Source organism: Monomorium pharaonis, chromosome 1, assembly GCF_013373865.1.
Source record: "Monomorium pharaonis isolate MP-MQ-018 chromosome 1, ASM1337386v2, whole genome shotgun sequence".
NCBI classification, from domain to species: Eukaryota; Metazoa; Arthropoda; class Insecta; order Hymenoptera; family Formicidae; genus Monomorium; species Monomorium pharaonis.
This window is the reverse complement of record NC_050467.1, coordinates 38,851,792-38,876,339: the sequence shown is the minus strand read 5'-3', so window position 1 is coordinate 38,876,339 and position 24,548 is coordinate 38,851,792. Positions and strand designations below refer to the sequence as shown.

At 36.9% G+C, this 24,548-nt stretch overlaps 1 protein-coding gene and 1 long non-coding RNA gene across 13 annotated transcripts in view; both read left to right on the top strand.

Moving 5' to 3' along the window:
- Positions 1–24,548, top strand: part of LOC105837737 (zwei Ig domain protein zig-8) — a 60,373-nt gene that overhangs the window by 10,996 nt on the left and 24,829 nt on the right. For all 12 annotated transcript variants that reach the window (XM_028191706.2, XM_036285900.1, XM_028191702.2 and 9 more), the window contains one exon: positions 21,695–21,870. In XM_028191706.2, coding sequence (XP_028047507.2) covers positions 21,695–21,870 — 176 coding nt within the window. The remainder of the gene's footprint in view (positions 1–21,694; positions 21,871–24,548) is intronic.
- LOC118645238 lies at positions 15,280–16,025 on the top strand. Its single transcript, XR_004963012.1, has 2 exons — positions 15,280–15,309; positions 15,399–16,025. It is a non-coding gene; the product is annotated as an uncharacterized LOC118645238 (long non-coding RNA).

The window sequence follows — 24,548 nt, the reverse complement described above, 5'->3', positions numbered from 1 at the left end:
GAGCGACCGGAAAGAGAAGGAGGAAGAAAACTTTCGCTGACGGTATTGGTATTCAGAAATGCAAACTTCTATCCGTGAGGCATTCGCGAAATTCACTAGAGTTCGGTATGCATTTCGATAACTCGCCGCATTCGCCGATGCTACACCGAACAAGGGATATCGCAATTTTACAACCAATATAAACAATGGGGTCCAACTTAACGAATAATGGCGAGTAAACTCGAGGGAAGATTCGCCGCATTGTATGCTAAGCGAGTCGGATGGACAAAGAGCTCTTTTTCCCCCATGCTATTAAGTTTTCCGAGTACTCCCGCAAAGCACCTCATTACAAAGCCTTAGAAGACGAATTTTCTCCCGAGATACTTAATTAATTAGGAACGCCATCCTAAACGTGACCGCCGTATTTTAACTCGTGTACGACCTCTCCGAGATCGACCCACTTCCATTGGCGGCATTAAAAATTCGTTGTTCAATTTTTAATTCAGACGCGCAACACGTGTTACAAATAAATTTCCCGAATACACTTAACAAGATTTGAAAAGAGTCATATTGCTTTTGACAATGAACCCTATCATTTATGAAATTGAGTGAAAGATCATAAATTTTTGCGTTGGTAAAATTTTTGCGGTATTACGCAAGGGGGCTGGCTCGCTGTCTGAAAGGACGAATTATAGGTACCTAATTAATTGGCATTGCTCGTTAATTAAACGTATCAACTTGATTTTATCATAAAGCGCCTTTCACAAATGATCCCACTATGGACTGTCACTTCGATGGCGTTTTGCAAATTTAATTATCCCTTCCCGCGAACCAAAGTTGCCAGTTGCAAATAAGTAAATTTCCGGATTCAAATAGAGCAGAGATTCAATCGTCAATTCTAAACGTTTGAATAGATCTCGCGATTGGGGAAGAAAGAATTCGCGCCTCACCTGTTCACTCTTGAGATGAGATTGGGCGGAACTTGTCACGTTTACGGCTGAATTAACTAAATTTCTTTGACACGCAGAAAACCGACCACCATTGCGCTACATTAATCATTTCGCAAACTGTGGAGCGTGATGAAGGCACTTGGCACGTTTGCACAGTTTACGTTTGCAGTGAGTAACTCTCAGGCACCGCTAGGGATAACTACAACGTAATACGTCCGCTTACAGCGGTTAACCGAAGGTAAAGGGAATTCCTAGACCCCCGTGAGTGAGTAAACGTTCTTTGATTTATGAAACGGCTAATAGATTTTCCGTCAGGGTGAAAATTCATCAATTCGCAGGTAGCCGCGGTTAACGCGAATCAATATCCGTTACGTGATATCACTAGCGCCAATCCGCCGAGCAAATATTTTTGTTTCCACCTTGTCAGGCGTTTTTCAAAAAGTCCTGCCCAATGGCGAGCGCTCACATAGATCAGACCGAGAATAACGTTGCACGCGCAATATCCACCGATCGTCATGATATATCAAAGCGCAATTTACGGCGCTGCTGTATCGCCAATATCAAACGAGCTTTTTCTCCTCCCTTCCCCGGCGGAGGATTTGGAAAATATGGTTGCGTTTCGCCAACGAATCCGAAATTTATAACAGGATCACCCGTGCAAACCGATGACGGTCTCTGATCGTAACATCCTTCATCGAGAGCATATAAAGGCGGTAGGACCAAGAAGAATGTATGTGTGTATCTACGTGTATGTGTGTATGCACTCGCTAAGAGAAAGTGAATAATTCACGTGTACAATCCTACGGAGCTTTTCGCGCTCAACAAGTGAAAGAACGCTACGCCGTAAAACTATAAAGCATTCCTTCCGAAAAAATTGCTTCCGTAATTGTAACTGACTTGTAAGCCTGGGAAAATTTGTTGCAATTGGCGCATTACATTATAGACGAACGCACAGAGACGATTTAACAAGCGATCTCTCCCGAGTTGGTATGAATATTTCATACAAGCGGATAAATAATAACTTGAGCTATTGGCAGTTGAAAAAAAAAAAAGAATGTCACTTTGACGTACTTTAGCAAAAGTATTTCACACTTCGGGTAATTGACTAGCTTCAAAGTAGCGAATGAAAAATATCGAGGAAAGGAGGAAATCCATCGTTCATGCGGTATACGAACTTACTGTGCCATTAGTCTCTATAATGAGACCGCGGTTCTGGAAGGAAGGAAAGAAAATCGGTTCTCTCGACTCGATCGTATTTCCCTTCCTTTCGATATCAATATTTCCCATTGCCTCAGAACATCGTCGAATCATCCGGCTTATAAGAAATATCTCCATTTCATTTCTCTGAAACGCGATATTCTTACAATTTACACGCGGACGGTGCTTCGTTCCGAGCGGAACGTAATTTAAAAAAAAGAACTCGCACTATTTGCGTCATATTTATCTTTTTGAATGTAAAATGAAGCAGAGATATTTCAATTGTAAGTGATTTCACAAGATTAAATTTTTGGATGTTGAAAAATTAAGCGACACGTTGATAGAAAAAAATTATTTTCATACATATACTTTGCACAAACTAACAGCGAATAGGCTCAGATCTTCATGTTATTCGTGAAGTAATATATGATTGATTGAGAGAAGGATGTAACATGAATATGAGAGCAAAAAGAACCGATGCCTAAAGAGAGGAAAGGACTTAGTGGAATATTAGTAAACATCTGAAGTTCTTTTTGACGTCTACCGTTTTGCATAAAATAAATTTGTCGATGCATTTGCCAATGTTGGCTACGTGAGCAGGCTTCATTTTCGCATATGCCGTAGAAATTTTCTGATGGCTGAGAAACAGTCGATGCGGAAAGTAAAATGAATCGATCGATGGGTAGAGCGGAAGAAAGTGGTTCATCTCGATATGCGTTTCTTTATTACGCCACGGGGCTGATACGAGCAGACGCAGGAAAGGAAAATTTGCATCCCAAAGAGTTTACATTGGGAATACGAACGCCCGATGCAATATTTTCTGGGGAAACGGTTCTGTGCCGTCGGTCGCGTCGTACGACGAAAATCGACGACGCGCATATATAGAGATGGTTATTCAGAAACCCGCTCGGCTCTCGAGAATTTCTGCTGAGAAGTGGGAACGATATAAAACCGCATTTAGCGCTAACTACGCGATCCCTTTATGAACCATTCTCGAAAATAAGAGGTTCCAAATTAGAGAAGCGGAAAACCGTGGGGAGCCAAATTACATTTCAGTTGGCAACTTCTTGAAGTTTTCGTTCCGCAATACGTTCAATGTATATAGCAAATAATGGAAAGAATCTCTTTATATATCTGTAGGCGCGCGTTCGCCCATTTAATTAAACGTTAAAGCTTTTAAGAGGCTTATAAGTAAAAATTGCTGGCACCCTATCACGACGACACGTCTACGGTTGTCAGCAATTTTCTTTGGCACTTGCTATCCAGACTACCGCTTCACAGTTCGCAATAATAAAAACTTTTTCGACTCTCTAATGGCTCGTCGAAAAGATAATTTATTCGTGGCGCACCGCATTACGCGAGACAGTTATTATTACGAAAATTCTGCACGGACAATTTTGTTTGAATCGCAAAATTTAGTTTGAGCCAAGTTAATATTTGCAATTTAGAGAATGGCAAATTTAACAGACTGCAAAATGTCGATGACCTTTATCTTAGTTAAAAAAGCCTTTATCTTAGTTAAAAAAGCACAAATGTTCTAATGGAAATTTGCGATGAGAATTACGTACACGCACGGCTTTTCAAAACCATACAAAAGTTATTTCAAACATTTTTCAATATTATTTCAAAATTAAGTGCTTCAATGTAGATATAAAATCGATCAATGACATAAACACTGTTTCAAGTTAATAAATATAGATGGGCTGGCAGATTAAGAGCAAATTGTGCCAATAGCAATAAATAAAATAATCGTTAGTAAAATAATGTAATATCCAATAACAGTGAAATATTTCTTATTTTTAATTTATACTTATAACATATAAATATATAAATATAACATGAATCTATAAATTCTTAATTTTTTAATACAAGTTTATATACATTTTATTCTGAAAGAATTGTTAGAAAAAGGAAACGTATGATTTGATATTTAAGATGATTCAAGTATTTATAATGTTTTCCTACCACATTTATTCAAAATAATATAGTCTTATTTTTTAATATTTTTTAAAAATATATATTTATAAACTTTTTATCTTTAAAATGCATGTAAAAAAGTTTACAATGTTCATGTTTTATAAAATATGAAAATAATGTGAAGAAACTTTTATACACATACATGTATTTAAAAGCTTTATCTGAGAGAGAATAATGATATTATATATATCTTTTAATTGTAATATTTTTATATTATTTTGTTCTTTATTTATTTGTACTTTTTCTGTTTTTTTAAATTGTTAATTCAAAAATTTAATAAATTAAGTTGTCTGATATTTTTAATATATCATACTCATAGTTTTCAAATACATTTCTTGAAAATCTTGCATAAAGTGTTTTAAAACTAAATGTTAATCTATACTAGCCCATCTATTTCAAGATCTGTAATTTATGTATCTGTAATATTTTTCATTATTTTTAATTTAAAATATATCTTACATGTTATACATAAATATATATGATAAAATTTTCACAAATTCGTTATTTCACAATAAAATAAAAATTATGACTCACCATTACGACGCGCAGCAGCAGAGTTGCAAATTACGTTGTAAAACTACACGTTGAACTATAACAGAAAAATATTCAAATTATTCTAATATTTCAAAAAATAATTGTTGCTGCGAAAGCAAAATTTTTTTGTTTTTTTGTACAAGATCTATTTTTTTTAAAGATAACTATATGTAATTAAAAAATCTGTACTTTTTAAAATTCCATACAGAAAATAAATCTTTTTCTTAAATTAATTAAATAGATAATTCAAACACATAAATATATCGCAAATTAATAATGTATATAATATATACATATAAATAAAATCACCACCTTATAGTTGCTCCTTTGTTGCCTGATGCCTCCCAAGGCCTCCTCTTCTCAAATTATATTCCTTGATTATAGTCATATAACAACACTCGCAAAAGTACGATCAGAAAAGTACAATTAGAATCGCATAATATTTTGATCGGCACTTCCGATGTTAATTCCGCAACATTTTAAACGACACTCCCGACATTAATCAGCAGAGTTAAAAATTACATTGCAAACTACGTTGAACTGCAACAGACGAAAATATAATATTCAATTATTAATAATGACTAAAAAAGTCAATATTTCAAAAAGATTATTACGTATGATTAATTGAAAAACTTTTCTTAAACTATTTTTTTTTAATGCTATGTAAATAAATAGGCTTTTTTTTTTAATTATTTATAAATTATATAGGCAATCAAAATGAACAAGCAGTACATCACAAACACAAATAATATACTTAAATAATATTATATATAAGAAATAAAATTACGCACCTTGTTTCGCTCGATGCTTCCCAGGTTTCTCCTTACATTCCCTGATTGCAGTCATACAATAGCTATGAAAATACGATTAATTATAATCGCGAAATACTCCTTTAAACGCAAGGTATGTGCGAAATTTAATAAGCAATATTATTAATACATCATGACTTTTCACTGTTTCATCCGACGACACGTGTATTATTCCGAGACTCTATCTATGAAAATAGTAATAAATTAATTAAACTGAAATACTAAGGTTTTGAGCACAATATCTTCCAATCACAGTAATGATAAGGAAATCGAATTGTTGGAGTATCGAAGTGGCACAAGAGAGAATATTATCACGGCGAGTAAGCTATTAATTTGATATTACTTATACGGGATAATTGCTTGCGAATTATGCGGTATAATTAATCGCGTAAATTAATAATACCTAATAATTCCAGCGTTTGAACGTTTGATAGTAAGGTAAATGCCCCAGTAATCGAACATGTCTCTATACCTAGATACTTGCAGGAAAACTTATTATTCTTTCAAATGTTTTTTTTTTACTATTAAAATTTAATTATTATATTTATATATATACGCGAATGGCAGCACTGCTTCGTCCCGCGCGCCGAAATGATGTGAACATTGCCGGACAATTTTCGCTGCGACGTTTGCGAGACAATCATCGCGTGGCTGAGGAATACCATATAATAATTCCAGTGTTCGATCTCGCCGCGACGGCACCTCAAGAAGTGATAAGCGGTTCACTCGGATTCGTCCAGGGCTCGTTCACCCGGACGTTGACGTGAGATCTTGAAAATAATGGCGCGCTGTACATTCCGCCAAAATCGCACGCTGATCGCACGCTTGCTTCCTCCAAATATTTAACGCGCAGAAATAAACGTAATGAATCAGTGTCTTGAACCCCATTACGCGAACAATGAAACTTGATCGCATCAATACTACGAGGATGCCTTGTGTAGATGACGAAGAGAAAAATACCGAGTGTCTGCGTCTCGCGTAAGTAAGTAACGTACTTGTAAAATGAATGTGTAATTTATATAATGGACTCCACGTATTCGCGTAACAAAATATGTGGATTTGTTTCCAGTTGTCCACAATGAATATTTCCGTACGTAATATTCCGCGACTGTTGTAATAGCGTAGTCTGCCAATTAATTGAAACTGGCAATCATAATACGAGAAATGTCGAGGTTATAATTAACTTTGTTGAATGAGCCATCGCACTTTGTTTTATTGACTCGTTAACGTCATCTAAGATGAAGAACAATTAATTCCGTTTATTTGTGACTTTTCTTTAGAAACAGAAGCTTGCGCGTAACAGTACAAAATTTATAATTAACCGGCTTTGTGATATTATTTGCTGTAATATTAGTTATTTGCTAAAATCAATAACGGATAACAGGATGGGCAAAATATCATATTTGTAATGCAGAAATTATTGAAACTTTGATATTCTCGTGTTGCGATTTTTTTATTTTAATTGCAGAATTGCAGAATTTGTTGTTAAAATATTATACAGTAATTATGTAATCATATTATGTATAGAAATAATATTTATTGGACACGTAAATGTACGTACACGTAAACGAGCAGCCAGTTTACAATTAGGTGTCTCGCATTATTTTCGATAAAAATCAAAGCGTCAAATCAAAAAGGTAATGAAATAATTATTCAGCTATGCAGCGTACGGCAGACACCGACGTGCTTAATTAGTACTTTGTGTTATGTTATGGTGCAGAGAAACGCTGACAATATCTATTAGAGAGACAGTAAAAGGGAAATGCAGGTGCACATTGTTGCGTCCGACGAGAAGAACCACTCCATTCATTTACCTTTCTGATGAGGAAATCGCGAAGGAAACTTGTCCCCTGTCGCATTCACCTTTTCTCTTACCATCCCTTTCTTGTCTGTCCCTGCATGCTATTCTGTCTAATTAAATCGGAGGCTTCTTTGAGAGTCTTAAGCGCGACGTTTCCAGTTTTACCTTGAGCCATTTGCCGCTGTTATTTAGTGTCCTATTTCTTTGACGATGGCAACTTTACTATACGAACCATGATTACAGCCACGAAATCTTCTCCCCTTTTATTATTTTGAAAACGAACACTGTCGTTGTTATATCGAGATGACAAGATTATGTTGTATAATTTGCAGTCTGAAAACATCTAGACAGTCTAGACAATCAAATCACTCCATCCGTTGAAAATCCGATTTCTTGCAATTATTGTGGAAGAAAATATAGTGCGTTATTTAAATAAAATTGACAATTTAAAAATTATAACAATTATGATTTTTATTCGAGTTTTATTATTAATTTTTATATTTTTTTACATTTTATATATGATTATATTTTAATAGAAAGCTGGATAAAAGATGGAAACGCAATCACTCATTCCGCGTGTGTGATTATTATAATTCTAGCTTTCGGTTTAATTAGCAACGAAGAGCTGTATATGAATCGTTAACTATTAATTTAAAGTTCATGAAATAGAAATTTGTCGTTTACTTTGCAGTGCGTTAAATATTTCGGGGAAACAATATTCGGTTGGTGCGTTGGGGTTTGTTATTACGATGTACACGCTATTATTTGTACAAAGTCCCTCTGTTACTGTTCGTATGGAGAGAGCTATTTCATGTATCTCGTAACATTATTATTTTATAAAACATAAATCTTGCAACTAATTATCATGTTTACCCATATCTCATTATTTATTCGCATTATTTATTCATTCAAAATAATTGTAGAAAAAACAATTAGGAATTAAAAATTATAATTCGCACCACAATATTCTCGCAATAAAAAATTATCCTTTTAGCGATTTCTATTGTATTATTTCTGGTATTATGCGTCGATTTTCTTATTGTAGGATGTCAAACATTTATTTTAAAAACGTGTAATAAATAGAATATAGAATTCGTTGAATTAAATAATTCAAACAGCGGAATCGTAAAAACGGTAATCTGTATGAAACTTTATTAATCGACACAAGATACATATTTCGTTCGTACACGCGTGCGGAAAAGCAGCATGGCAATTATTACTCTCTTTTTTATCTCCATTCCGGCTGCATCGTCGTTGTGCCGCGAGAGTTGGAAGTTGTGGGGAAAATGAAAATGGATTGCGTCTTCTTTTTTTGGCACAGGGTAAGCTATTCCGTTGATTCGAAGGGGCGGTGTTCGAAATGAAAATAGATCGATGAGCAAGACGAATATGCTTCGTTCTATCGATGAGTTCGCCGGCTAACATGCACCGCGCGCTGACAATGATGAGTTGGGTATTTCAAGGTACATGCCGGATATCTCGAAAAAAAAAAAAAACGGGGGATTCTGTTAGAGAGGGTAATTTCCACCGAACGCTACTATCGCGAGAAATACTCTTTCAGTGGAAGTAGATTTATTTCTTAATTTAACAGAGAAAAGCTAAATGCGCGTGCATCGCATTTTCAATTCGAAGATACGACAGAGATCGTAGTCGCTATTACTACTCTGATACGTATTACAATAATTCGTTTTTATTCTGTCGATTTTCTCGGGAGAAAAAGAAAAAATCTATATCATTTATATTGCAATTTTTCATCTTATTGAGCGCAAAAGAAAGGGCAACGTTTAAGGGAATATGAATATTAATTAAAACTTTGCAGCAATTTTTCTTTTGAATGTTTTCAAACTGTCGATGCATTCATGTACGAGATATTTATAAAATAAAAGATATTAAGGTTTCTAACTATATTGTTTAATAATCTTTCTCTCTTTCGAGATTGTATTTTTACTAAGAGATGAATATATTCCGTATACCAACATTTAGATCGAATTTGTGTATAACGAGAGTGCGCCACCGTGTTATACGAATTATGTGTATATTCTACATAATAGAAGAAAATAATCGTTTACTTTTTACTAGAGACGCGAAGTCTCAATGATCCATTCGCGTGAAACATCCTTGATAAAAATATCTTCAGAAATCTCCCAGGAAACTAAACAATGGAAAGAAAGGAACTCGAAGAAGAAAAGATCTTACTTCGCGCGAATGTACAGAGGGAGGATCGTGATTAAAAACAACATTGATTTCGGAACTCGGTGGGGATCTTCACGTTAAAGCAATTCTGTTTTCCGTGTACGTAAAATGTCGTTAGCATAGATGAGTTCTCTTCTCCGTGCAGGTGCATTGTTGCGGCGCGGCATAAAACTGACGCGGTGGTAACGGCGTTCCTCCGGAAAACGTGTTCTGAAAGGTATGCTCTAATGCCTCCATTAAACGAATTCATTGGACAAGTGCACGAGAGTTTCGCTCCGGACCGAGCTCGTTATAACGGCTATACCATGCCACGTATGGATGTATCGACGCTGGTCATCGGGACGAACGACAAAAATGCTACTGCCGCATATCTCTCTCGGAACACAGCGAAAAAAAAATCTCTACAGGGACCCTTTTTCCGTTGTATCTTCATGTCGCTGCTTTATTCCGATCGGCGACAGAATATTCTCGCTTTTGTAGTATCGATGTTAATTACGATCATTAACTCAACAGTTGGAAAGTGGCAATATGTACGCCGTACAATATGGATGTGATACGCAAATATGTACATAACGCTTGTCTATGTTATGTGTAATATGTAATTTGTGGAGATTCTAATAGCGAATATTGCGGCATACAAGTGTCTCTTGAAGCATATTTCGATAATATTGGCGTGGATAAATCATAAAGAAGGAAAATGAATTTTTCTTGACGCGTATATTACTTTCTTTTGGAAAAATTCAAAATTTAAGGAAGACCACCAGCATCCTCATACATTAATACGTATTTCGAAAAAGACATTAATTTTCCATCATGTTTCCTCGGCTTTTGTAAGATTAATATTGGAACTGTGCCAACGAGAACGCAGACAAAATCATCTCGGGACTGCGATCCAATCTTTTCTATGAATATGCAACTCTTGGGGAACACTTTACTAAAACTTTTATGAAAAACGTTTTTTCGCTTTAAAAAGAAGATATAACGTTACATTAAACTACTTTATACTTTTTTGTCTGCCTGTCTCGCTGTCTTTTCTCTACATACAAATATAATATAATATATTTAAAAATGATATTTACATACAGATTGTTTTATATATTTCTAATATGAATACGCGACAAAGTGAGATATTCTCTATAACATATTTTTGTTAAGGGTGAAAGCAACCATTTGTTTTGATCACGTAAAAAAAAGTACTTGTGACAATATCAATGAACAAAATTAAATTTTCTTCCGTGTGAAGAAGTGATATGGAAAGGATTTCTGCCGTAGCCATCCTCCAAGAAGTTTGTAGTAACATCACCGTGATACGATGGGAAAGTCACAAAAGGATGCTGCTACTTCTCCATCTTATATCCCCCTTTTACGAGAGTAGAAACGTATATTTTTTACTTTACCCTCCAGTCTCGATCCTTCTATCAAATTAATCGTCGACACTCGGCCGAATCGGTGAACGTAACGATATAGGAAATCATCCCTCTCGACGGAAAAATGACTACATTTCACAGCTAACGTCTCGAAATGCTTTTTAAGTTGACTCGGCAGCATCGACTTCCCATTTATTCTTACTGTAAGCTGTCGTAATATTACATAAAGTAGAAAAATGGCAATTGAAACGACAGCGGAATTAACTTTTATTTAGCGCGCGAAACGAAATTTTTTGCATGATCCGATATATGCGATAAATCTACATTTAATAACATGAAATAGCAGTTATATAAAAAAGCTTTTCGATAAATTATTTACAAGGGAACACAACCAAGTGTTCTCCTTTAATGAGTTTTGGATATTTTAAATATTTTATACTATAAATATAAAGACACATATTTTTTCATATTTTATATTTAAAGTGTCTTTGCATGTTAAAAGAATGAAACACTTGTTTAAAAAGATTTAATTATTAAAATTTTCTTAATTTTTAGTTATTCACTTTTTTGCCGTGTATCGTTGAAAAGAACCAAGATGTTTAAGAAATAAAAGTACGTCGGTAGATGAGATCTGAATACAACTTGGCAAAAGACGAGAGACGTCGCTGTGAAGCAAAAAATTCTTAAAAATTTTCTAGAAAAAGGGAGAATGTCAAGCTCGGTTCGGTCAATCGATCCGTAAGTATCAAAGAAGTATTATAAAGATCGCCGGGCACCTCTCTTTGTTCAATAATGGAAAAGATAAAAAAAGTTCTTAATGAGAGGGCACCCGTTTTATTTCTCGGAAATAGATTCATTTGATGTCTTGAAAAACTCCGGAACTTGATCGTGGCTCTTTGACGCGTTTATAAATGCAAAAGTTCAAACAACGATTATAATTGTAATGTAAGAGCGAGTTTAATTATCGATATGTTCATTTAATTCTTTTGTAAAATAATATTTATGATCTTAATTCGTGTATATATATCACGTAAATTGCTAATAAGTAAAAACCATCTATTTTTTCCGTAATATCTTCTAAAGTTTACAAAAAACATGTACTTCTTATGTAGATTAGATAGCGGATGTTCATTCAAATTCTATGAAGCGAATTTGAGCACGTCATCATATCCTATAAATTTTTTTCTGACCCGGGTGGAGCAGCGGCAGAGAAAATACCTGATTACCACCCTAACTTTAGGTAATTTTGCGCACGAGGTATCCCCAAGACGCAAAAGGGACCGGGAGCAATTTCATATTAATATCAAACCCTCTGTCTTCAGAGGCCGTCTTGGCAACGTCACCTTCACCGTTGGTTTGATTCAATCAGGCGCGACCCTTTTCTAGATTACTCGCGGCGCTTTATGGCGCACAAAAAGCCGTACCTCCCGTTTCAGACACATTGAATGAGCTTTGGGTCAATAATCTTCGAACAACAAGCTCTCTTTTTCTCTTTTAAAGGCGGATATAGCTCTTTCTTCGATCTCGTACTCTCGGCTTTTGGCTATCATCCGTCGCATTCCGTGTTTTAGAAACACACACACACGTCGTTCACATTTTCATAAAGTCTTACCTATCTTTAACGTGTTTATCTGACTCAAAAGAGTTTTCGATGTAACATCGCGTCATGGAGCTTCACGTTGAAATAACACGCGACGGTGGACTTGAAAAGAAAAGTATTAGTATAATATTGTTTGCTGTCACGAGCTTAAAATTGCAAGTAAAAAGCTTTGTGTGAGCTTAAGCAATAAATAAATTGCATGCTATCCCGCGATATTATTACATTGCAAACGAGGTATAATAGCGTTGTATTAGGCAGGCAAATATTTCCCTTGCGCCGTTGTTTGATAAATCGCACCATGTTTAGAAATTCATCTCGCTGCGTTGACAATGGTAAAAGTCAACGTGCGACAGATTGTTAGTTCGGAAACACGACAAGCTTGTTTGCGCCGCGAGAAATTGTCTGAAATCTTGTTTTATCCGAAACTCCGGTCATTAAACATGCGATAATTCAAGCGGATAATGCACTCGTGCGGCAATACCGACTGCAATTCCACGTGTGTTGGAGCGCCCTTTCGCTACTAACTCGCACAGCCTCCAAACCCGGCAAGAAGAAGCCGCCGGAATAATTCACCAAGCGCTCTCCACCTTGTGAAGTGTAATGTAGAATAATGTTTTACACTATTGCGGCTCGCCCACTGCCGAGTCGAGACGCGAGGATAAAATGAATTTTGCAACGTAAGGACGCTCCCGCACTTCATCCATCACACATGCCTTTTTGTCCCGCAAAAATAACTTAACCCAATACGACTACGTGAACTACGTGTGGAAACGCGCTGTATTAACTTTGGCATAATCAACACAAACGTTATTAACAACGTGTCGCTGACATTTTTCTAAAAATTAATTTTTCTAGTATTTTAAAGCTCTTTATGCGGATCATGCGATTATATAAACGCAAAAAACAAAATTTGAACTAACTTATGAAATATACGTTAAATTTAATTCTTGTAAAATAGTAATAATACATTTACAAATAAATTTGTTATTGCTAGTAAAAATTTACGATAAAAATCGATTTGAGGGAATAATATCTCCTTGTTATCTTACATTTATGTTGTATGAATTATGGAAGCTATAGTTTAAAAGTATTATATCTTAAACGCTTTTTATTCATTATACGTAAGTTGTAAATTTGTGACAAGTGTAATCAATATAGCAATATACCATTTTGAGAGGAAAATATACACACACGCACGCACGCGCACACACATACATACACATATATATGCAATGGATAATGGTACCGATAAAGACCATGTACCAAAGAACGAAACGTGAAGCAAATATCGATCAGCGCACAAGAACACCCAACGATTTTCCACACGCTCGACACCGTATATTCTCTTTCTTATGTCTTCGCGTACTTCATCGCTTTTCCATCGATATCGACGCCTTCTTTTTCCTTTTTGTCCGTTCTCGTTCCGCATTACACCCGACCATGACGTGAGGGAAACTTTCAAAACCGCGAGTTAACTCTTTCGAGACAGTCTGCCCGACGGCATTGTGGCCTCGCAAAATATCAAGTTACTTTTCTTTATGTTTGTCATAAGTTTTAAAAAAATGCGCTGGATAAAACTTGTGCGATTTCTACATTACACGATTTCCTCCATGTACATATGTTATTGTTAACACTATGAAGTTATAAAAATCTTTTATTAAGACCGAACCGCCGTGTCTGTCTCTGAAAATGTGTCAAATTTTTTCTCTTGCTGTTTCTCATTCGGCTTAATGAAATATACAAAATGCTTCTGATTAATTATGTTACATTTTTTAATAACAGACAGAAGTACATTTATACTGTGCAGACAACGACAAGACAATAATGTACGATAGTACATAATGACATATAATACATTTTTCTTGAATTAATTTTAATTAAATTGTATTTAAATAATGATTTAACTTTAGACTTGCTGTTAACGTTATTACAATATTGTATTTAATAACAGAATATTGTACATATTTGTACATAATATCTTTTTTTAATGATAATCTCTGAACACTCTGAAACATAGTAGTTAAATATTTTTTATTTGGAAAAGGTCATTTCGAATAGATTAAATAAATAGATTATCGCATTTATCTAGAGCATCCTCGATGTGCACACTCCAGTAGCCGTATAAATGTTCGAAGTTACGCGAGAGAAATGAAATTATTTTATAACCACTCCATTCTTCCGTGGTGTCTTTTATCATAACTATATTCTACCTCGCCGAGTATTCCCTGGTGACTCTCTGGGCACTGCCCTTTTCCTCGTAAAACTAGGTTAAATCCAAACGGCCGCGCCGCGTTTGGCTAGAATAAAAAACAAAGAACCCGAGTGTAGAAACGCAACGCAATTGGTGCATCTACATATTGTTTTTTATCCGTTCGGCGCGCGTTATTTCCTACTTTCTTCGCAAAAAACGCGCGGTAATACTTCGATGATGATATCTTGTTCGTTGCAAGCAAACGAACGAATGTCACAATTGTTGGACACCGCTACCGTTATTTCACAGCGCGCCAACGGAATGCACGAGTCGTAACTGCAGATTATGGATGGTCGTTCGCATAAAGTTTCGTCATCGAAGTTTCGCAACACGTTTGTGAGAACTGCGAGAGAGCAGGAATACGTTATGTGACATTAATCTGTATAGTCTGATAGCCGGAAATCGTGATTTACTTTGCGCAGCGCTTCGCCATCGACCGCGTTCGGGAAGCCGCAGGAGGTTGGCGGCGCGGCGAGACTGCCGCTTGAAATTTCGCCAAGCACCACTCACGTCTCTCGCGATTTCGGGGGTGTCCTTAACAGCTGGATAAAATTCGCCAGGCCACATAGAAAAGTTCGCGCGGTGTGTAAAACGTGGGCCATCAGCCTGCCGTCGTCGGTGATGTTATTTTCCAGCCAGAGAGAACCGAACGTAAGTTCGCCGCGGTTTCGTAAACAGCCGACGCGCTCTGCAACCTATTCCGGCACATTTGCACCAGACTATTTGCATTTTACTGTCAGTACGATAGTAGCGGACTGCAGGAAATAGCGAGAAGCTGTGGACGATGTTGGTCGCTTCGAACGTCGCTGCGAGCGAGGACGACGACGAGGACGATAACGTGAGCGACAATGACGAAGACGACGACGATGACGATGAGGAGAAGGGCGACGACGACGACGACGGCGGTGCATTACCGGTGTACATGGTCGATCTCAATATCGCGGTGAGCTTATTTGTAGACACTCGCACACGCGAACAGAAACGTCCAAACGTGTTCCGATGCCCTGCGATCGAACGTCAGACAATATCCCGATGCAAGGATTACCATAATATCCGCGAGGCTCGAATTCGAAAACGGTCGCAGCAAAGGCGAAATTAGATCGTCACTGGTAAGAACATATCGATCCTCGATGTTGTTGCTCTAGAGGAACTTTATCGGAACTGTATTTTGAGAAACCGTGGGAACAATGGTTGTGAAATAGATTCGCTACTTTTTCTTAGATATTTTTTTTCTTTCTATTGAACACGCGTATTCATGATGTGTCGATAAAAAAGCAACTTTGAGAAAACAGAATTCTCCCGGACTTTTATGTGATTTTCCACAAACAAAGGTTATTTATAGCGTTCTCAAATTAATCAACGAAAAATAATTTCCATTTGAAAACGTCTTTAGAATCAGAAGACATCTAAATGATTTCTCCGATATGTCTTCCGTGCCAATATTACGCATAGCTAGCTGGAAGTCTAATGAAATTCCACACCGGAATGGCGTAGTGCAATTTCGCACATTAATTGACATCGGACCAGCCTCTTCGCAATAATGTCACCCTCATCCATTACTTATAGATATTTGTGTTGTGTTATGCGCATTACTTTTGAATTAAACGAATAAAAGAATGCATTAGAAGCTATTGCAATTCTATGTGTCTAGAATAAAATAATTAGAAGAGAGTTGTCAAATGCATGCCATTTAAGTTGTTTTTTAGTCATTTTCCATTTTTCATACTGTAAGCAAAGAAAAGTTGGACATTATAGTTTGATGCAGATACCACCACTACAATATTTAACGTTTAATTAATAAATCAACAAATTAACTTATTATAAGACTTTGTAATATGTTACGAAAGATTTATTTATATAATAAATGTTAAATATTCTACATTAAACTTGCTTTTATAAAAATATAAAAATTTAATGTAAAATTGATCACATTGTTAACTATATAAATTGATAAAAAATTAAATCAGTTTTATTTAATTTTTGAAAATATTAGCATTCACTAAACGAGATATAATTTGTTAAATTTTTATCTGTTTTGTTTCTCTTTCATTTCATATTTTTATTATCTTTAAACGTTGCTTACATTAATTTAAAATATAAAATATTGATAAAAGAGGAATTTTATTGTTGGAACAAAAATTTGATACGCTGAATAATAATTTGGTTGAAAAAATTAACTGAATGTTTAATAATTGCAACAATAATATCAATTTCATGCGTTTTGTTTTCTTAATAATATTTACTTTTTACAAATAAAACCTTTGTAATACCAATCAAATCTGTACAAATATTTTATTTTATTTCAATACAAAGATAATTTTTTTCAGCACACTATGTAAGTTACTGTATTTAGCAACTTTTCTCTACTTGTACAGCATTGCATTCTATGTCGAATAGTTCTTTGCGAACTCTATGCACTTGACTAACTGGAAAAACTTCGGAATCTCTGACAAAGCGCTCTGACAAAATCCCTCCCTCTCGTTTCGGAAATCAAAAATTCTATTATGTTTGCCACGGCATCGCGGCACTGCACCATCGCGGGAGTAACTCGAGCGTATTTTACGGAGGAAAAGAGCCGATATTCACCATGTCACTGAGGCAGAATCGCGCGAGACTCGCAAGTGGCATTTGCTTGCGATGCATTCTTCTCGCGCAGTCAGACCTCTCGAGCTCGCGGCGAGCCCTAAAATGCACATGGCGCGAGGGAGGGGGAGCGCATCCATCAACCTCGATAGTCGACGTCTGTTTTCACAGAATTTCTGCTGTACTTTTCGAGGTTTTCGACGTACGTATGTACGTACATACATCCCGGACATTCCCTCGTATCCGTACCTTGAGACCTTCCACGACTTTTCTGTCTAGTCGCGCTTTTCCCTGCCGGCGCGGTAGAAGAGAGAACGTTATTCCCGAGCGGCCCGCCAAGTCGTTCAACGACTTCTTTCAACGACAGTTTCTTCTTTTTCGATAATCTTTCATGATATAGCCCACCAAGTAGTTCACAGATCCTCGCTGGGCGACTGTATGCAATCCGTTTAAGTTTCAAACAATGCTAAAGTAATTCTGCGTTTCAGAACAACTTTCAAATGTATATTTCAAATATCGCACACGTTGTGTTAATGACATCTTTTCGCCGTATAATTTTTTAATCAATTTATTTTTAAATTTTGAACTTTGGTGCATAACTAAAAAAAAATCCTAAAAGGTCGATTTGATGTATACTGCGGTAACTTTGTTAATTTTATTCATATTGCTGTTAAAACTCCCAGATCTTTGATGTTAAACATTATTATATCGCCTATAAGCTTAGTAAGCTTGCCACAAGCTCAGTAATCTTTTCGTAAAGAACGTTTTCTCCCGGTATGTCATACTTCGTCGCGGAACATTCGATGTATGTTTTGCTAACATCTTCGTAGATGACGTTCTATTGTACCCGAAGCTGCACGTCTCCGACTTCTCCATTTTGCCTTCCGCTTCTTGCTCCTTTTTCCAACCACCTCTATCCTCACCCTAGCCTCTCGTCCCAGTTGTTTGAACAACGAGGGGCGGATATTATTCCCACGGGATCTTTCCAGTCGTCTTACGACTTCCTCCGAGGGTAGTCTCTTTTTCACGACGAAGCGCGTACGAGATACCTTTTGAGAAATCTTTCTTGCGATATTTAATATTGAAAATTATTCACTGGAAATTTAAATGGCGTATTAAAACCTTTTCAAAAATTAAATTAAAATTCTATAGTTTGAACGTTAATTTTTTATATATTATTTTATATTTATATAAACGAGACGTGCAGATTTTATGTTTAATCAAATTGTTATAACGTGAACGTTAATTAGCACACACAAAACAACTATTTATAATATTAGGAAAAAATAAAACTTTAGGGTATGTTTGTTATAAATGTGTGACGCAACTAAAATATATTCAAGGTACAGCTATGAGTAAAATATAAGTAAAAAATATTTAATTATTAATTAGTAAATATTTTATCTTATTTACGCTTACATTTCTCTTGCTTCTCTTTGGCGTATTTTTCAATTTTTTATCTTGTTACATTTTTCTAGTCGAACGTGCCAAGCATACTTTAAAGACGAAGCGAATATTATTTCAGGGCAGCGCTGTTAACCATTATGAGAATATTCTGAAGGAGTTAGTCTTTCCTTTTTGCGAAATATTACTTCAAATTTTAGATAATAGATTTTAGAAAGTAGCAAGTAGTTTTCTGTAACAAAATTTTACTAATTCTCTTTCACGATATGAAAATTACGAAAATATACATAAACGTCAATCTTTCGTCCCAGTTCAATTGTTGCAATCTGAATGCATTGATTGTGACACATCCTGTGTGTTATACGTACAAATTATGTATATATAATGCGACCTAAAAATTCGGCGTGTTGATGGTGTCGTTTTTTGGGCGGATAAAACTTGCCTGAATAATGAACACACCAATACGTTCCGCGACGAGAGCCGTCTCATATATGGGGAGCGTTCTTCGCATTCGGCAGCGGATCGTGTAGACCTCTTCTTTCTCTAGCGGCAGGCGTTTCTCACGAGAAGCCAAAGCACATCGAGGAGTTCCAATTCGCGGAGTTGCCAACGTTCGCATAAGATGTAAATAATGTTTCGCCTCCGGTTACATTCCGCATGCATCGAAAATCCAAGAGAAACGAGCGCCACGCGTGCATCCATCGACCCCGATCGTCAATGTCGCGACCGGTAGCCGCCCAACACCGATACATCCATTTCCGCGGAATTTTCAACCGCATACCCTAGCTCGCGCAGGAATTCTTGCGACATATGTCTTTCGACGATTTCCTTTTCTCTCTCCCCTTTCTTTCTCACTCTTTTTCTCTCTCTCTTTCTCTCTCTTTTAAGGTACACTCGGAAACACCATCGGCTTGCCTGACTTCATTTTATTTTCTCACTCGACCATTTTTCACCTTCATTCACCTCCGCCTTAGCCAGGCGTAGTTCCGATTGTTTGAACAACGGCGCGAATATTATCCCGTCGATTACGCGCGACTTTTCCGGCTAGAAAAATCCCTCTGCAATTTTCGTCACGCAGGCAGCAGTTCACCAGCTGGCGATATTTTCTTCTCGGAGGATATAGACATATACATATATAACGACGAACGGCACATTTTCAAACTTTTTCAGGGTGAGATGCTCTCGCGCGCACAAGTGTCGACGTTTCCATTCGACAGTACTCTTCAGCTTTTTCCAAACTATATGATCAAAATTTTCCCATGTCGCAATGGCGCGGAGGACTTGGCAACGCGAAGAGTCACGTTTCACGGAAATGCGCAAAATGCAGATCAATAGTGATTTATGAGAATGCAGTCCTCTCTAAATAATCGGCATTTTTCTCGCTGGAACTTTAATACTTCTTTTAACGTAGAATTTGGAGATTGTAATACAATACAATTCTCTATTCTCAAAAGTCGATGGTATAGTGATTGTACATAAACATGGATGTGTAAAGAACTAAGTCGATTTAATTTTTTTTGCATTATAAAAAAATTCTGCTTATTTTGAGAGAAAAATTGTTTGGAGGATTATTTTCGATAGTCGATACTGAAAAGCTCTTTTACTTTAAGTGAAAATACTTTTATAGCATTTCGAAATGGCAAGAGAAATAATAATTTAACTGGTTGCTAAACTCCGGCTTTCTCCAAGCAACTTAGGAATGGAAGGGGTTAATTTGCGAGTTTCATAGGACCCTCTCTCTCTCTTGAGGGCTCGCCAAGCTTATTACAGTAAATAGCTTAGGCGAGGGTGCCCCGTTCAGCCTCCCTTGTTCAGTTGGGCCTTTCATCTCGCAAAACTCATCCCATTCTACCCTCTTCCTCTAGTCTACGACCTAAAGGATACGGACCGTGGAATCGTTATCACTTTATCAAAGTCGGGCGCGGTGCTCGCGCCGACAGGAGAAAGACCGTGCTTTCAACCGACCGTATCGTTTATTAACGGTTTAACAGCTTCGCTCAATGTATATTGTATTAAAGTACGAGACTCCGCACCGATTAAACTGTTGCTGCGATCGAGGAAAAGAAGATTCCGTCGCAAACTAGAAATGTCAGCTTTTATGATATATTTAAAGCGTATACCAATGAGATAGAAACGCGACGAAAAAATGGTTTGAAGCCTCTCGTTTCTATCAATAAGTTTATTAGACAAATACTACCTGATGTTTTCTAATTTGATGTCTCACTTATGCCCGCACATCTTTAATTAGCGTGAAATCTTAGGCGTAAATTTTGAGTTCGGCACATCCAAAGGACATACTAGTACAATTTTTATCGAGCTGACTGAACTGAAATCCACTTTAAAGCGCCAATGCAAGCATTTTCGATCAGTGCGAGTAGCAGTTCGCAATACGATATCGAAATATTTCTACCGAGGAAAATTGTGATTTGAATGATAATCACCCGATCATGCAGCATGCCACTAACGTCTTTTATGCAAATAGACATGACTTCGCTTTTTCGCCACGCACGTATGAGTTTCCACGGCACATAGCGGCACTCTTACGATCCGCGAACACGGGAGATATACCCACTCGAACGAGATTGCATTTGCCGCAGTACAAGGCAGGATGTGCACGACCTATTCGACGATACTTTCGAAACTTCGTTGCCTGCACGAGGCAAGTCGTTCGCATAGATCTGACGTGCCGATGGCTCCGCCGCGTCGTGTTTCTCCATTTAAAATTACTGAGATGAACGGGTCTGATGCATGCACTCTCTGCAGTGCTCAGTTTAAAGTAGTCAATTTTCTTTTGTCTAGGCAGGGTTATATATTCCGATAAAATGACGATTGGTGATATGAGTGAAAAAAGATTTAGATAAAATATATTTAATAATTTTATTTGGAACATTTTTTCTTTCTCGAATGCAATAAATATACTCTTATGCTACTACTAATTAAAGAATATATAATTGCGTGACGTATATAATGTTTACATTTATCTTTTATACGAACTACAATAATTTTTCGTTTGCAAGAATGTCTTTACTAATGGAGAGAATTGGAATAGTTTTTCCAGAGAGCATCGCGTATGAATCACGCGTTTTCATGGCGGACACCTTTCAAGAACATACAACACCGGAAATTGATCCATACTTTGACACCGCAGTGCCGTCCAATGTCACTGGCTTGGCTGGAGAAACTGTTCAACTGGCGTGCAGAGTGAAGAATCTCGGAAACAGAACGGTGAGTTTAAAATATTATTATTCACTACGCTTAAAAAAATTTTTTATAATGTTTATGTTATAAACACGAATAAAAATAACCGATTTTTAAAAAGCGAAAGGAAATGAAATTTTATTGCTCAGTGGTGCAAAGTTGATTCGATAAATTGCATGTCACTATAGAATTACCAGCTCGCTTATCAGAATTACGTATCTCGCCGAGGAAATCTCGAGCCTTACAAGTAGCAATTCAAGTTTTGACACGGAGTATTGGCAGGTGAACATAACCACCGACAAACCGCAAGCACGCGAGATAGGCTTGCCCGAATAATGCACGAAACTCGAGCGACGAGCTGAGACATGCGGCGTTGACAACAATTTCGAAATGTCGCGTGAAACTCTCTTGTTTGCGGGATTAATCAATAAATTACAGAATGAAAGTATAACGAATATCACGAACGACGGTTTACATCATAATTTGTCGGAACCAAAAGCAGGAAGAGAGAATAGTAGGATCTCCCATGAATTAACCAGGAATAAAAATACCATGCTATCGATATTATATATTTTATGTAATGATCATCTAACTATTGCAAGGCCGCGACCAAGCAGTTCTCGACTTCAATTCAAACCTCCGTCGTTGATTAAGTTAAATCGGTTCCGCTCGCACCGGTTCGTAAGACAAATTTTTTTGCCTCCGCGGTTAAATCAGTGTTTCGAGTAGGTCGGTAAATTAACTCGAAGGCGGACACGGCCCTCGGGGAATTTATCTTCCACTCTCTAGGGGACCTCCGGGCGTCCTCGATCTCTAGTATTAACGGTTCACGGCACTACTCGGGGATTATCGTAGCGGTTAAGTAGAAAAGGACGATCTTTGTCAGACCATGTCTTCATGCAGACTCGGTCGGGAGGTCACAGTTTTAATCCCAGAGTCTCATCTCTATGCAAAGCTCGACCTTCGCATTTATGTCAGCCGCAGCTACGTATGTACCACCTAATATGTTTCGTTGACATTATGCATTTATCTGTAGAGGTGCACGCGATAGGAAAGTGTAATAGATTCAACCATGTAATTAGCGCTCCATTAATAACGAACACTAATGACAATGCAATATCACATTAATATCTCGCCACTTGGATATATATATGGGCACACGTGTGCATGCATGTATTAGTGTCGCGAGAGAATGGAATTGTTCAGTCAGAGGACGAAATTACGTACAGTCTCTGTTTCTCGAGGAAGCATTAGGATATGAAGAAGCCGAAAACGATGAAGTTACGTGAAAAAGTTGCGCCCCGGGCGAATAAGAATAAGCGTCACTCTCGAGATGATATTAACTCGGAAAGTCGGTCTCGCGTATGCAAAAAGATTCGAGAAAGGAAGAGCAGCAATCGCCGTTATGGCAGTCACAGTGCGTTCTTGGGGTTTTATCCACTCGCATATTTCTGCCGAAGCTGTGCACGATCGCGTTCTTTTTCTCTCTCTCTCTCTTTCTCTCTCGTGCGCGCGTGCGCGGTATCGTGAATTTTATTACGCGGAAAGTTTCCCCCGAGTGTACCGGATAGTCAATGCCTTCTTTTTGTGAAAAGTACATTAACTGCGACGCCAGCATATTCGAGCGCAACAATTGCATTAGATCGGCAATGGGGGAACTCTCGCAATTTATATTTCCGATAATGCTCACAAGTATAAGTATGCATCATAAATTTTGTTCTGCAGTCGATCAACATTGCGATGATTTACGCAGTGTTTTACGCACACGTGTGCAACATGTGTATTATGCAAAATAATATTATGCTCTATTTTCATAACATAACAACCTTTAACTGATTCCCCGTTCTCTGTTTAGAAAGGGTTTCTCTTGCACCACAGCTTACATTAATTAACCTCCGTGAAAACAATCCTATGAAATACAAGACTTTGTTTTGAATGCAGGTATTAAAACAAAGATAGACAGATTACCCGGGTATTAAATGAGAATCACTGATGAACTGGTATACGTATACAATATCTGAGTTCGCAGACATAAGGTTCATTAACTGAAATTATCTTCTTCCATTGTTAATTTTGAATAAACAAATAAATGTTTCGGTATTTGGCGAAATGAGAATTAGTTAGCCAGTCTGAGAATTATTGTCTTCAATTTAGCCATTAGGTAGATGTTACAGCAGATACAACATTTAACGAATATGATTCTCGCGAAATCGCATCCGAATCATTGGCGAAAATGCTTTTCGCGCAGTTTACAGATTAATATGGTCTATTAAAGTAGCAAAAACCATTGAAGTTATTAAAGCGCCAGGTTTGTCATTACGACGTAATTTCCGACACGTGGGGAAATTGCACAGGTCATGAATGTTATGACTACTCGAAATGATCGGTTGAATTCTGCTCTAATTAACGGCTTTAAGAACTTCCCAGCATCATTCGAACTTGGCGAATGTCACAGAATTCGCGTGTGTTAAGTTAGCCTTCTCCCCACACATTAAAATTCGGTAATTCTGATATGAGTTCCCGTTTTATTTTGAAGAGATAAAGAGTTCTCTGTAGTTTAGTAAAAGTGTTGTGTTGAACAATTTGGGATGACATGCGATTGGTGACATGATAAGGAGATACATTTTTAATTGATTTTGAAATTTCGTTTACAGTCCATAATTTTTTAATTTTTTTATCTAAATTTTTTTTGTCGAGAACTCTTT